The sequence below is a fragment of the Monodelphis domestica genome, chromosome 3, assembly GCF_027887165.1.
Source record: "Monodelphis domestica isolate mMonDom1 chromosome 3, mMonDom1.pri, whole genome shotgun sequence".
Lineage (NCBI taxonomy): Eukaryota > Metazoa > Chordata > Mammalia > Didelphimorphia > Didelphidae > Monodelphis > Monodelphis domestica.
The window spans coordinates 530414900-530428857 of NC_077229.1; the positions used below are offsets into that span (position 1 = coordinate 530414900).

The following is a 13958-nucleotide window of genomic DNA, read 5'->3' on the forward strand; positions in this document are numbered from 1 at the left end:
CTTCCTTCAGTCCCGGGAAGCTCACAGGAAGCTCTTCCTTCAGACCCGGGAAGCTCACAGGAAGCTCTTCCTTCAGTCCCGGGAAGCTCACAGGAAGCTCTTCCTTCAGTCCCGGGAAGCTCACAGGAAGCTCTTCCTTCAGTCCCGGGAAGCTCACAGGAAGCCCTTCCTTTACTCCCGGGAAGCTCACAGGAAGCCCTTCCTTCAGTCCAGGGAAGCTCACAGGAAGCTCTTCCTTCAGTCCCGGGAAGCTCACAGGAAGCTCTTCCTTTATTCCCGGGAAGCTCACAGGAAGCTCTTCCTTCAGTCCCGGGAAGCTCACAGGAAGCTCTTCCTTCAGTCCCGGGAAGCTCACAGGAAGCTCTTCCTTCAGTCCCGGGAAGCTCACAGGAAGCTCTTCCTTCAGTCCCGGGAAGCTCACAGGAAGCTCTTCCTTCAGTCCCGGGAAGCTCACAGGAAGCTCTTCCTTCAGTCCCGGGAAGCTCACAGGAAGCTCTTCCTTCAGTCCCGGGAAGCTCACAGGAAGCTCTTCCTTCAGTCCCGGGAAGCTCACAGGAAGCTCTTCCTTCAGTCCCGGGAAGCTCACAGGAAGCTCTTCCTTCAGTCCCGGGAAGCTCACAGGAAGCTCTTCCTTCAGTCCCGGGAAGCTCACAGGAAGCTCTTCCTTCAGTCCCGGGAAGCTCACAGGAAGCTCTTCCTTCAGTCCCGGGAAGCTCACAGGAAGCTCTTCCTTCAGTCCCGGGAAGCTCACAGGAAGCTCTTCCTTCAGTCCCGGGAAGCTCACAGGAAGCTCTTCCTTTAGTCCCTGGAACCAATACTTCCATATTTGCCAATCCAGGGTTTCCGGCGTCTCCATCGGACTTCACTAGCACAAAGGATGATGACCAACTGCATTCTGAAAACACGACGCTGCTCTCTCTCTCCTAATTTCCTTCTCACGTGACAGCAGCGCTCTACTTCCTTGGCCAGATCTTCCTCCACGCTAAGCCTGCCGTCTGCTGAGCTCCCCGTATCTTCTCTCTTGGGCTCTTTTCTCTGCCTGTGCCGTCTGGCTTGTCATCTGCCATCTGAGTCTCAGTTCCAATGGACCAGCCTCCATCATTGGCCCGACCTCCACCGTTGGACCAAAACTTGTTACAAGACGAGTCCTGAGGGTCTCGGCAGTCCTCTCTGGGGAGGCTCATTTATAACCGTCGCAACAGAATTGGGCCTGCTGGACTTCCCTTAAGGAAGGCCGTCTCTGATAGCAAATAGGCACTGAAGAGTGTCGACAAGATCCGAACGGCGTGCGGCTGTGTTGGCCACACCCTCTGTTCTGCCCTGGTCCCCGGGAAGTCAGTGGGCAGCCCGAGCAGAGCGGAAGTACGCCCCCCCACCCTGCCTCAGAATCACCTTCTCCGCGCCCCCCACGCACTCACCTCAGCCGCTTGGTCGCTCACCTTCTCCTCCCTCCCCACTGCTGGCACTGAGCTCATTCTCAGCTCCTGAGCTCACCCAGGGACTGTCTCCCGACCCCTCGGGCCCTCCAACGGGTCTGCCCTTAACCACCGACGGCCACACCTACACAGGATGGTCCTGGGAGTCCCGAGGCCAGAAGAAAGGTCAGCGGGGGAACCTCCAGCAGCCAGAGGGCTCTCCTGGAGAAACACTTTCAAATCTTTCCCCTAACATGCTTTCCCGTCATTTAGCCCTGCTGTTAACGGGTGGCCTTCCTGCCAATCCCCCGGCTTCATCGTCAAGCCCCCACTCGGCCACCTCTCAGTTCTAATCCCTCACAGCTCTCCTTCTCTCCTCTGACACTGCGGCCACCTCCATCTCCCTCGTAGGCCACCACCACAGCTTCCGGGCTGGTTTCTCCGTCTCCAATCTCTCCCCGCTGCACTAGAGCCACCAGGAAGTGCCAACAGGATTGCTTCAAGCCCAGGTCTAAGAACGTACTAACCCACACAGAATCTCTAATGGTTCTCTGGCTTCTACGACCCAATCCAAAATGCTCTCTTCACGACGGGGTTCCCCACTTGTTCAGCCCCACATGCCCCTGAGTCAGTGACATCAGCCTCCTTCTACTCCTGGCTCCTGTCTCCATGTATCTCTACGGATGCTGTCCTATGCTTAGAGCTCTTCCCCTCCTCTTCTCCTGCCCTCTCTGGCTTCCTCCAGATTCCAGGTGGAATGCCACGTTCTCCAAGAAGCCTTTCCTGTACCCTCAATGTTAATACTTTCATCGTAGATTATCGCCATTTTATTATGGCTCTATCGTGACCTCCTTGAGGGCAAGGCCCGCTTTTGCTTGTCTTGGCATCCCTAGTACTTAGCAGAGTGTTTGCCTAGAGTAGACACTTCATGAATGTGTGATGACTTGATTTGAATGATAAAGGAATGGAAAATGTGGCTTTGAATTTCCAGAAGACGTTAGGTTTGTGCTAAAAAATAACTTACCCAGGAAAAAGCGACCCGAGGAGAGGTAGAAGAGGGACAGCTTAATGAAAGAGAAGATGCCAAGCATTTCTAATGTAACGACTGGAAAGGAGTAAAACTTTGCAATACAAACCCAAGAGGAAAGAGAAACATAAAAGGTGAAATATTTATGAGTAATCAGAAAAACCCCTTCATCACAATGCAATGTCTCTATTCTAATTCAGGAACTAGGGGAAATGATCCAAATGTCCCCAGAGAACAGTGATCTTAGAAGGAATCATGGTGTCAAATAAGATAGGATTTTAAAAGCAAAAAGGCAAGGGGGGAATGTCACACTAGGGAAGGAAAGAAAGGGAGGAGCGAGGCCTTCTGTGTCATCGCGGGAACAGGAGAAGTGTGTAGTGTACAAGAAAGCGTAGAGGAAAGACTGCTATTTGAAACTCATTGAAAAATAATATTGGATGAGCAGAATCAGAACAATTTAAAACAACTGAAATATAAAAAAGAACAATTTTGGAAGACTTAAGAGCACTCATCCATCTAATGATCAAACATTATTCCTGAGGATGGACGATTTAGGATGCTGACAGAGACTGGATATGCAGAAGGAAACATTCCTTTTTGGATAAGGCTAACGTAGAAATCTGTGGACATTTGGTGCAAAGGTTTCCTCTTTCTGTTCTTCCCTTGTGCCCCACCAAAGGGGCTAAGGTGGGAGGTGGAAATGAGAGGACATATATCTGTTCATTACGAACAATGAATAAAAAATGAAATGAAATGTCATTTCGTTTCAAATCTAGTACAACTTGATTTCATGGTTACATTTAGTCATCTGTTCCTTTTTAGCAAAGCACTGTTTGTTACTAACCTGATTGCAACTGCTTTAAATGCTGACTGAAAATAAGAGTGGTATCACGAAAAGGAACGATTCTTTAACTTACAAAAATACGATTAGCAAATTACTCAGGACAACAAATTTACTGTGTTTTGATCTAGAGAATCTTCAATTTTGCTACATGCTAAGCTAACGTCTACACGTGTCTTAGGAAGGTAGAGAAATTTCCCTGGAAGATCTAGAAATGCTGAAGAGCAGGGGAGGGAAGAGTTACTGAGGAGTATTCCTGCAACGTAAAAGCAAAAGGTATCAATACACATTTATTTAAAAAGGATATTTCTATGCATAACTACTTCCAAATGCCCAATAACTCCATTCATTGTCATCTTTCTACACTTATATTCTTTTCATAGGACAAATCTATAAAGCAGAACAAATAAGTATCCTCATGGTATCATAGAACCAGAACTAGAAGGAAATCTGGAAGCCCCAGAGTGCAATTTCATCATTAACGGATGTACCAACAAGGTGGTGAGGGATTCAGCTGCTCTGTCCAAGACCACACAGGCACTCAGTAGCAAAACTAAGACTCGAACCCATGTCCTTGGATCAAAATCCGATGCTTTCGCACTAGACTTACGTAATGCCTACACATGACTTCTCGTCTTACTATAAAAGTGGCAGCCAATGATACTTGATTTAAGTGTACAGAATGAAAAAATCCTTTTTTCTCATAGGAGATCTTCACTAAGCTGATGTGAATTTTAAAACTATTCCACCCTAATCAGACCATTCTTTAGAAGATCTGATTTAGCTATATCCTGATCAGTAACAATAGAGATAATTGGAATAACAGAATCAAGTCTTGGGAACTCTACATTTCTCCACCCTACTTAGTTTAACAAGGTCAGGAATGTCTGCACCATGCTCAAGATTAAGTATCTGAGGAAATGGCCTTCAACAGACATGTGCAGAAAAATGGACAGACCCCTGGGCCATCCTAAGTCAAGCTAAGCTAACACTGGTACAGATGAGATGCAGGAAAGTGACATAAAACTGTCCATATAAGGCACGGCACTTCCGCTCTCTTCCTCTTTTCCCTGGAGAGGTGACACTGGCTGAGAGTGTGCTAGGCCTTCCAACATCTTGGAATGTTGATGGTGAGTTTTGCCCTTGAGCTGATTCAGGTTCGGGCATCTTAGCTGAGCCTCTTTGGAGGTCAGGCTGATTCGTTCCTCCTACACACTCAAACCCTTACTTTCTAGATTACCTAATCTTCCCGCCCGGTACTAGCCTCTTCTTTCTTCCTTATTCTTAATCTCCTCCACTATATCAATTACATCACCCTAAAATTTTCAGCTGAGTTTGGGTGTTTCATTAGGATTTTATAAATAAAATCCTTGGTGACCACATATAATTATGACATTCAGTCTCACCCATCATTTTAACCTTTACACTGACCACATGAGCTGGATGTCCTTCTCATCTATATGAAAAAGTTACTGTCGTAGAAACAAAGATCAAATCCATACCTGCACCAGGAATGATGGCCAATTTTGTCTCAACCAAGCCCATTTTAGCAGAAGAGGCTAAAAGAAAAAGAAAGTGAAGCAAAGTTTTATTACATTTGAAGGTTTATTGAAAAAGGACAACAAAGGCTTGTCTTACAAACAAATAATGATGACAACAAAAGGCATCTGACTATGCAAGTGTTTCATATAAAAAGACACAAGCACCAGCCCCGGCTGAGAGTGGGGCAGCACCACGTCACTGTTACGTACGGGATGACTACTGAAGTCGATAGCTCGTTGGGCCTGATGACAGGGAACGTGAAGCCAGAAAAATGAGTCTTCTCTTCCTTGTGCCCCAGAGGAATGAAAGCTAAGGAAAACGGCCTGTTTCTAATGATACCGAATAGGCTGGCTGCTCAGTATCGACAACTCAATCTACTGCCTATTGGCATCTTTGACTTTTATGTCATTTTAAAAGTTTGTTTCCTTTGTAGTATAGCTGCAGCATCATTGCAAACAGAATTCTATGCAATGTAGAGAATACCCACGGTGTGTCTCCTTTAGACGTGTGCGGCTGGCCCATCTTACAAAGGAAATATTCTCTATTAGCTACTCAAAACCGCAGCAGTCCTACCCCGGCAGGCCACTGGCGCTTTTTCCTCTTGTTAGTAGCAAGACGAAGAGCTGGATTCTCATCGTGTCACTTTGGCAGCATGTTTCAGTGCTAGCATCTAATTCGGCACAATATCGCCACATGAGACAGAGCCGGGTTCAGATAGGCGTTTGTCGGTGTTCTCTCGGCCAAATGAGGTGAATTCTAAGACGGAAGCGAAGCTCCAAAATAAGGTCCTCGCTCGAGCCGCGGGCAGGCTGTCCAAAAGCAGCTCTCACAGCGTGCCCCAAAGGAGGCCCCTTCTTCACTACTCGTCTGTGGGAAAGCGAGAGGAGAGCTCCGTGGCCCTTGGCAGCCTCCCAGGGCAGGACGGCCGTGTTCCGAGGATCCTTCACATCCCCGTCACGGATGCTGCAGGCCATGAACTTGCGGCTCGACGTGCTCCCTTCTGCACCAGAAAAGCGGGGCCTTCTCGGGGGGCCAGATAACGACGTCAAAGGCGCGCGAGTCATTCGCAGGACGGCGGCCCCTAGAATTCTGGGAGCCGAAGAAGTCGCTCGTGACCTGCTGGTTGTCATTTCTTGCGCTGCTTGTTCATGACATGGAGTCGGTGCAGCCCAGACCCAAGAGCATGCTGAGATCCTTGCATGTTCAAGTGCTAAAACCCTAACGGGTCAAAGGAAAGCCCCAAAGAAATGAAGCGGAGGCGAGCAAGATGGGGAGCGGGCGGCTCTTTCCTTTCTTCCTATGACCAACACGTGGCACATCCTAGACCCCGAATAAACACGAGTTACGCGACTCAGTGCTTTTAACAAGGCGCTAGACAAATCAAAGTTCCCTTCAGAAAAGACTGCTCCAAGGTAACACAGACCGAAGGGAAGGAGGAGCCACAAAGGGAGGCCATTTATCGGCAGCTCCGTTTTCCGGCTTGCTTTCATTTCCCCAGTGAAATGGGGAAAGTAGGACCAGACATTCAGCCCTTGGCAAAGAGGCTGGCAATAATGAACTGCTAAAGAGACGGGGGGCACAAGCTGGTTCTGGCACGTGAAGTAAGCGAGGCTGAGAGCACATCTTTTAAACCGGGGCGTCCGCTCGCCAAAGTCCCCAAAATGAAACGAGGCTCCCCACACATTGCAACACGGCCAGGACAGCCACAAAGCAGAAGGGAGACGGACGAGCCGACCAACGGGGGCAGAGGAGCGTGGCTGTGGGTAAGGGACAGCGAGTGCCAAGGAAAAAGGGAGGCGGGCTTAAGGCTTCCAGGAGCAGACACAGGAAAACGAGCACAGCCGAGAGAACAGCGTCACAGAAAGGCCAACGACACGTGACTGGGAAAAGCAACAGCCAAACACAAAAATGAAAACGGACCGTTTTACACGGTGACTAAGCCCGGCCCCAAGAAGAGAGCGGAGAAGAAGCCTGCTCATTCTTTTCCAGAGTTGGGGGACGCTCAACGTACTAAGATGTTTTCCCGTGCTTTGAAAGATTTCCTCATTTTTTCTTCTTCACCTTTTTTCTTAAAAAAAAAAAAAGATGTTTCTCTGGGATGGGGAAGCCAAAAGATAACAGGGGGAAACGTCTCATGGTTATTCGTTTCAGTTGTCTCCAACTCTTCATGACCCCATTTGGGGGTTTCTTAGTAAAAATAAGGGGATGTTTTGCCATTTCCTTCTCTAGCTCATTTTACAGATGAAGACACTGAGCAAAAATTGGGTTAAATGACTTGCCCAAGGTCACAAAGCTAGTAAGTGAGCGACATAAATTTGAGCTTGGGTCCTCCTGACTCCAGCTTGATCCTCTGAGGCCCCTGGCTGCCTAGGAAGATATTTAGAAAACATAAAAACAAAGGATATCCATAAAAATTTATTTAATAAAAGTAAAATGAAATAGAGCTAGGCCTGGAGATGGGAGGTCCTGGGTTCAAATCTGGCCTCCAAGATGTCCTAACTATGTGACCCCGGGCAAGTCACTTAACCCCAATTGCCTAGAGTTCGTTTTTTCATCGAATGCAGTATTTTGGGAATGAATGAAGATCGATACAGCTCCTGACTCCGTCCCTGCTAAAGGAAGGATGAGTTTCGTACGGGCGTTCTTACCTGCTACTATTATGTCACACGCCAAAGCCAATTCGAGGCCGCCACCTAACGCGGTTCCGTCTATTGCTGCAATCGTCGGCACCGGAAGGTTCGCTGTAAGAGAAAGCGTCACTCATCATCGTCTGACAGCGACAACAGCAACAGCGGCAGAGAACTGCACCGCTGAAGCGTACTCGCTCCATAGTCAAATGAACACACAGTGACCGAAATGCCGCCAGATTCGTGAAGCCTACAACACAGGACGTGCGAGACGGCAGGCTGGCTCTCACGTGTTCTCTCCAGGCCCACAGTTAGACGGCCGTGTGGGCGAGGCTTAGCCTGTCCCATCAGCCAAACAATCTAAGGGAGAACTAAGGGTAATTTTCCAAGACTCCGTTTGGTTTGCCACTTTCTACTCCAGCCCGTCTTACAGATGATGTAATTGGTGCCAACAAGGTTCAATGACTTGGCCAGGGTCATACAGTTAGCATATGGGACCACATTTGAACTCGGGTCCTCTTGACCTGGCACCACTGAGCTGTCCAAAGGGCCACGGGAAGTCTACTCGAATAGGCTTATTTATGTGCCACTAGAGAACTAGGGTCTGGCAGCAGAGAAAGCAGGCCGGTCAAGGCCAAAAGAAGAGCCGTTTCTCCATCTCTCTCTTTTTCACAGCAAGACCTTCGAAGGGGGGGAGTCCTCCATGGCTTTTCCTGGCAGAAACTTCAGAGCGGCTAATAGAACAACAGCTGTGAAAGGAACCCTTGACTCCTCTTTTCATTGGACGGGGGGCCCAGAGGTCCTCTTCCCACAGAGATGGGCAGGACCAGGAAGGAGAACAGTGAGGGCTGTGAACTGCTGACTCGTTAGCAGGGGTAGCTGGTGCTGAAGGCAGGTGATTAGTGGGACTTTCTCGAGCGGCAGGGAGAGGAGAGGGGCTCTTAGGTAGCGCCACTGTGACTTACAGGCATAATGGGAACTCACAACTCTACCACTCTCACCAGAACCACAATCATTCAGAGCTGCTCAACCCCCCGTGTGAACCGTCACGCGGGACAAGCCGAAGCCCGAGCTAGACAGGCTGAGAGCGAATGGAAGGCTGGCGGCGCTTCACAATAGGGGCACGTATTCAGCAATGAAGAAGAACGTCCCAGGGGGTGCTGGCTCACAATGGAGGGTGAAGACAAAAGGCCCCAAGCAGCACCCAAGGTCTGTCCTTTCTGCTCCGAAGAGACATGTGGTGAGGCGTCTGCCGTGGCTACGCCCGTCTCTCCTTTGGCGAGGCTTTTCTGCCCATAGCTGGCTTGGAATGAGCCGTGCAAGCGTCAAAGGTTGGCCAGGCCACCCCAGATCTGGCACTCTTTGGCTACCCCAAAGCCTGCACAGATCAAAGAACTGCTTTCCTTGACCAGCCAAGGGAGGGCATTCACCTACGAGGAAGGTCGTGCAGTGCATTTTGTGGGTCAAGTTCTCTGCAGCAGCAGCTCTTCCTAGGGCCCTGCCCTGCCTCTGGAAAGGTCAGGGGGGCAGGCTTATTTGCATTTCTGTGCTGGGTACACCTTCTTAGTACATCTAGCCTTGTAAAAGCGAATTGACACGGGAAGCAATCTTTGAGCTGAACTGATACGGAGTGGTACGGTGTGGAGGTCTGAACTGGCACTAGCAGATGACGTTGGGGCAGTGATCCCTGCTGATACTGGATGGGGAGCCAAGAACCCTAGAAAACTCACTGACACCCCTGGAGGTTTTGCCGAGAACCTTGAGGAGACGCAACGTGCCGATATAAATGGAGTTCAGGAGAGTTACAGCACGTGGACGTTCATAAAATAGGAAGTGCTATTCTAGAACTTGGTTAAGCCTTATTAAGGGCCATGAAAAGCTGAAACAGTTGCCCAATGCTGTATAGCATAATGGAAGTCAAGCAACACGAGTCATCTCACAAAATCTGATGTGTGATGAAAATAAGGTACAATCTGGCTCAGTGAATAATGAATTCACCTTATTACATGTTTTCTGTAGCATTAGCCCGACGGTCTACGAGGGAGTGGTCCCTAAATGAAGAAGGAAAAGGCAATAATACGCATCATCTGTTACAAGTTCAGTGGCTAAATGGAATTTGGTAGACCAACTTCCTTGTGTAAGTAATTTGCAAATGAGACAAGGCAAATATACAACCGATAACCATTAAACACAATATGCAATGAATTCTGAGGTTCTGAAAAATTGTCAATGAAAAAATAAATGAGAAAAACACCATGGCAACCAGAAGACACTACTGAAGACGGAGCACTCAAATATGAATGGAAGTAAAGCAAGCTGGTATATAAATGGAATTTTGAACCTTTGACTTCATTCCCCAGAAGTCCTTAGTATTTCCCCAAATTCCCTATAATCTCTCCTGCATCTCCACATTGGCAAGATCACATTATTGGTATTTAACTGGCTGTAACTCCTCCCACACACTCTCTTTTTTATCATGTGACTGGGCTGAGTTCTCAGGTACTTCCTTTTACTTTAATTATTATTAATAAAACTTTTAAAATATAATATTATTTATTGATTATTAATTTTAATCTTTATACCGGGTACCAAGATATATTGTTCTGTCCTAAAGCATCATTAAGGAAAATTAAATCGAACTTGAGTTGTATTCAAAATGGCAAAAGTTTATATAACTAGTGACCATTTTATTAATGACACTAGGTAGTAATTGAGTGATATCACTATAAAACATGCTCTTCAAGTATCATTATTATACTATCTATAGTATAGCTTTGGGGAAGTAATTAAAAATCTCAGTGAAAAATCAGGAAAGAACATTATAATTATAGAACCAGTTAAAAGCGCCAGATCAGGAGTTTTAAAACTGGGTTGATGAGTTAAAAAAATTTTTTTGATAGTTATCTCAATATAATTCTATGTATTTCATTTGTTGCATTTAAACATATATTATTCAGAAAAATTTACAGGCTTTACTAGAATATCAAGTGGGTCCATGTCACAAAAAAAAGGTTAAGGACCCTTAGACCAAAAAAAAATTAGACTGAAGACTACAGGAAATCACAATTATTCAGCTAGTAAGTGGAATAACAACTTCAAAAGTGAAGAAAGATGCATGTTCATGACAGCAATACAGAAGTGTGACTCAATCTGCTATACAATCAACAGGATCAGATGCTATTTATAGTTGAGAATAAGGAAATGTAATTATATTAAAAAGCATAGAAAGATAGAAAGAAGAAAAATAATACTATTACTTTTGCCACTCATAGAACAGCAAAGAAAACAGTAAAGAATTATGTGGAATGATCTGGTACATTTAATAATAATAAAAGGAGACACTAGCTAAGATTATTTAGATAGCTTCCAATTTGGAAAAACACATGGCAGAAATACATCTAACACATTCTACTATCACAATAATCACAATAATGTGTGAGCTTAAAAGGAAAACTTCTAATGTAGTTTAAAATTTCCATCAAAAATGTGGAAATAAGTATACTTATTTCATGTAAAATTTAATGCAGATATGCTGTTAAGGAAAAAAAGTTAAGATTTCAATATTTTTCAACTCAAGGGAAAAAAAAACGGGATAACTATGGGATAAATTGAAAAAAATGGGTAACATTGAAACAAAACCAGGAAGAAAACCCTTAGTCGAGAAAGGCCCTAATTCATGTAACACATGCATGCATGCACGCACGTGTGCGTGTGTGTATGTGGTTCTCTCTACATATACATAGAGAGGTTTGACTGAAATATTGAATGATAAAAGCTAGTTATTCCTCAGATTTGTAAAGGCGAAAATTAACGGTTGGAAAATAATTTTGTGAAATTATGTGGTCGCCAATATTTATTATATCTTTAGTCAGAAATTTATTTACAAAATAGAGAGGAAACAATAAAGCAGAGAAATGTGAAGGGGACAGAAAAGTTAACTATCCTATCTTAATCCAGGCAGAGATTAATTAGCTCTCAATCAGGAAGGTTGGTAGTGAGTAATCACACTGCCTCTTCAAAGATGGAAGCTAGTATCTCCAGAAAGTAGGAAAGGAGTCAGCCTTCACTCACCCCACAAGATAGTCCAGGAGTCCAAGTCCAAGTTGGAGCCAAGCTCCAAGCCCATGATCCAAGCCCAAGTCTCCAGCTAAGCTTCTTCAAAGACTCTCTCCATTCAGGAGACTATCTCCACAAGACTGACCCAAGCCAGCAGAATTCATGGCATTTTATGGTGATTTCTTGTCCCTGCTCCTCTTCACAGGGGCCAATCACAGATTCCAAATTGTCTAGCACTGCCCAGGGGGCAGTGTTTGTGGGAACCAGTTCTCACCTTCTGGAGGGGTAAATACTTATCAAAAGGATTATCAGATTCTGAGGGTTATGAATCTTAAAACTGCTCAAACTCTACCTTAAAACATTTGGTTACGGTTATTCCATACTTTAAACAATGGAGGTACTTGATCAGGAATGTATTGGGAACTTTAAAATTACTCCACCCATACTTGGGCATACTTTAGGGGAAGATAAAGTTGTAAACTCCTTACTGAACAATGAAAAAGTACTTAACTCATACTTATAGTGAGGCAAAAGCCCTTAAGCTAGGTCTATTTTTAGATCTAATACAAAAGGGTGCTAACTACCTATGAAGGTCAAATTAATCACTAAAAGGTCAGGCAACTTGCAAGGGACAACCTTAGCAAAGAGGTGTGAAGTACTCAGAAGTTTTAGTCTACCCAGAGAAGGTGATAACAAGATGTGAATTAAGAACAGTCAGTCCTTTGGAGAACATCTACTGTGATTGGTAGATGTGCAAATTTAGGGGAGGTGACATAGGAGAAAATTCTCTTTAAAAAGGAGGTCAGAGGCCTCTGGACTTAGTGCATTTTAGGAAGCTGAATTGGAGGGTCTCTAGGTGGCTGAACTTAGTTGAGCTCAGGAGCTAAACTGGAGGGTCTCTCTGAACACTAGAGTTTTGCCTGGGACAAATCTTGTGGTGAGTGGATTAAAGACTGACTTAGTTTTCTCTCTTAAAGATAAAAAGGCCTAGGCCATTGGCCTAGGCCCTACCCTTTCCTATTATTTCCTCTTACTCTGTCTCTCTCCCTTTCTTTAATTCCTTAATTTGTATTAATTAAAATTTCCATAAAACCCAGCTGACTTGGGTATTTCATATTTGGGAATTTTTTCCCATGGCGACCACTTATTTTTGATTTAACTCAAGACACTGTCTTGAAACCATATTTTCTAGGTCACAGTTTATGGCAACCACTCTTTTGTCTGTAACAGGTGTAAACTCTGATCATAGGATTCACAAGTTTGGGACTGAGTTAAAAGGGTGGAGTTCTCTAAGTAAGTGACTTGTGAGTTCTCTAAGTACCTTGCTAGCTTCTCACCTAGGACTAAGTAGGGTGTTTAATCTTTTGTTGATTCAATTCAAAAGTAGACAAAGGAGAGTTGATATTGTCTTCACAATCTAAGTAGGGGTACTTAAGTTAGTGTTAACTCAGAGAGAACAAAGAATTCCCTTTTACAAATCTCACAGTAGCTAAAACTTCAATCATTGTCTAACTCTCTGTCTATCCCCAGAAAAGTTACATTTTTAATTGATAAATCTTCCTTGAATAGAGCAGACAAACCTAAAGAAAGCTCATCATCAAAGCCAGGAATTAGAACAAACAAGTGATTTGTCATGCTAAAAGAAAGGTCCGAGGGGGTGGTAATATTTAAGCCCAGCTCTCCTTTATGACTTCAAGAAATGTGTCAAACAGACTGTTGGAATGACAACAAAAAGAGAGGAAGGAAATCCTCATGAGAAAATCTACAAAAAAAGAAGACTAAGGAAAGGAGTAAACAACAACAAAAAGAGACACTATTATGCAGGGTAAAAGGATATGAGATTTCTCCAGAGAAATTCAATGAAAACATTTATTAAGTATCTAATTATGCACCCTGTGCTACGTATACAAAGATAAAAATAAAGAGTCCTCAGAGAGAAGCTTAAATCTTACGAAAGAAAACCATACACTGAAAAATGAAAAAATATACAAAGTACATATAGATAACTACTATCTGAGAGGAAATAACCATGTTATAAGAATAGGAAAAGAAAGGAATCACCCTGGAATACCAAGGAGATTCTCAGAAACAAGAATCCATAACAGTGGGTAAGGAACTGAATAAGAGAATTAAAAGAAGAGACAAAGAACACCACTAGAATACTTTAACTTACTCTTCACTAAGGAAAAAAAAAAGATAATCAACAGTTCCAAACAGATCATGGGCAAGTTTAGTAAAGCCACATAAACTCTGACAAAGAGGATGGCAGAAATGGAATTCAAAAGTTCAAAACAAGTTTTAGGGCACACAGAAAACATCAAAATTGGTGATTACTGGAGCTAAAGATATATCCAATTATCTTGAGGATAAAGAGTTCAGTTAAGATAATCTGAGAATTACTGGCTATGATGAAACAGCATGATAGCAGATTTGAAGACCATACCTAAGAA

At 44.5% G+C, this 13958-nt stretch overlaps 1 protein-coding gene across 8 annotated transcripts in view; it reads right to left on the minus strand.

The window, feature by feature from the left end:
- Nucleotides 1–13958, minus strand: part of LOC100028211 (methylglutaconyl-CoA hydratase, mitochondrial) — a 104623-nt gene that overhangs the window by 19757 nt on the left and 70908 nt on the right. For 4 of the 8 annotated variants that reach the window (XM_001378267.4, XM_007486214.3, XM_007486210.3 and 1 more), the window contains 2 exons: nt 7474–7566; nt 4786–4842 (listed from right to left, as the gene is read on the minus strand). The exons of 1 other annotated variant lie outside the window; for it this stretch is intronic. In XM_001378267.4, coding sequence (XP_001378304.1) covers nt 4786–4842; nt 7474–7566 — 150 coding nt within the window. The remainder of the gene's footprint in view (nt 1–4785; nt 4843–7473; nt 7567–13958) is intronic. 3 more of the 8 variants (XM_007486213.3, XM_007486211.3, XM_007486212.3) reach the window with 2 other exon arrangements.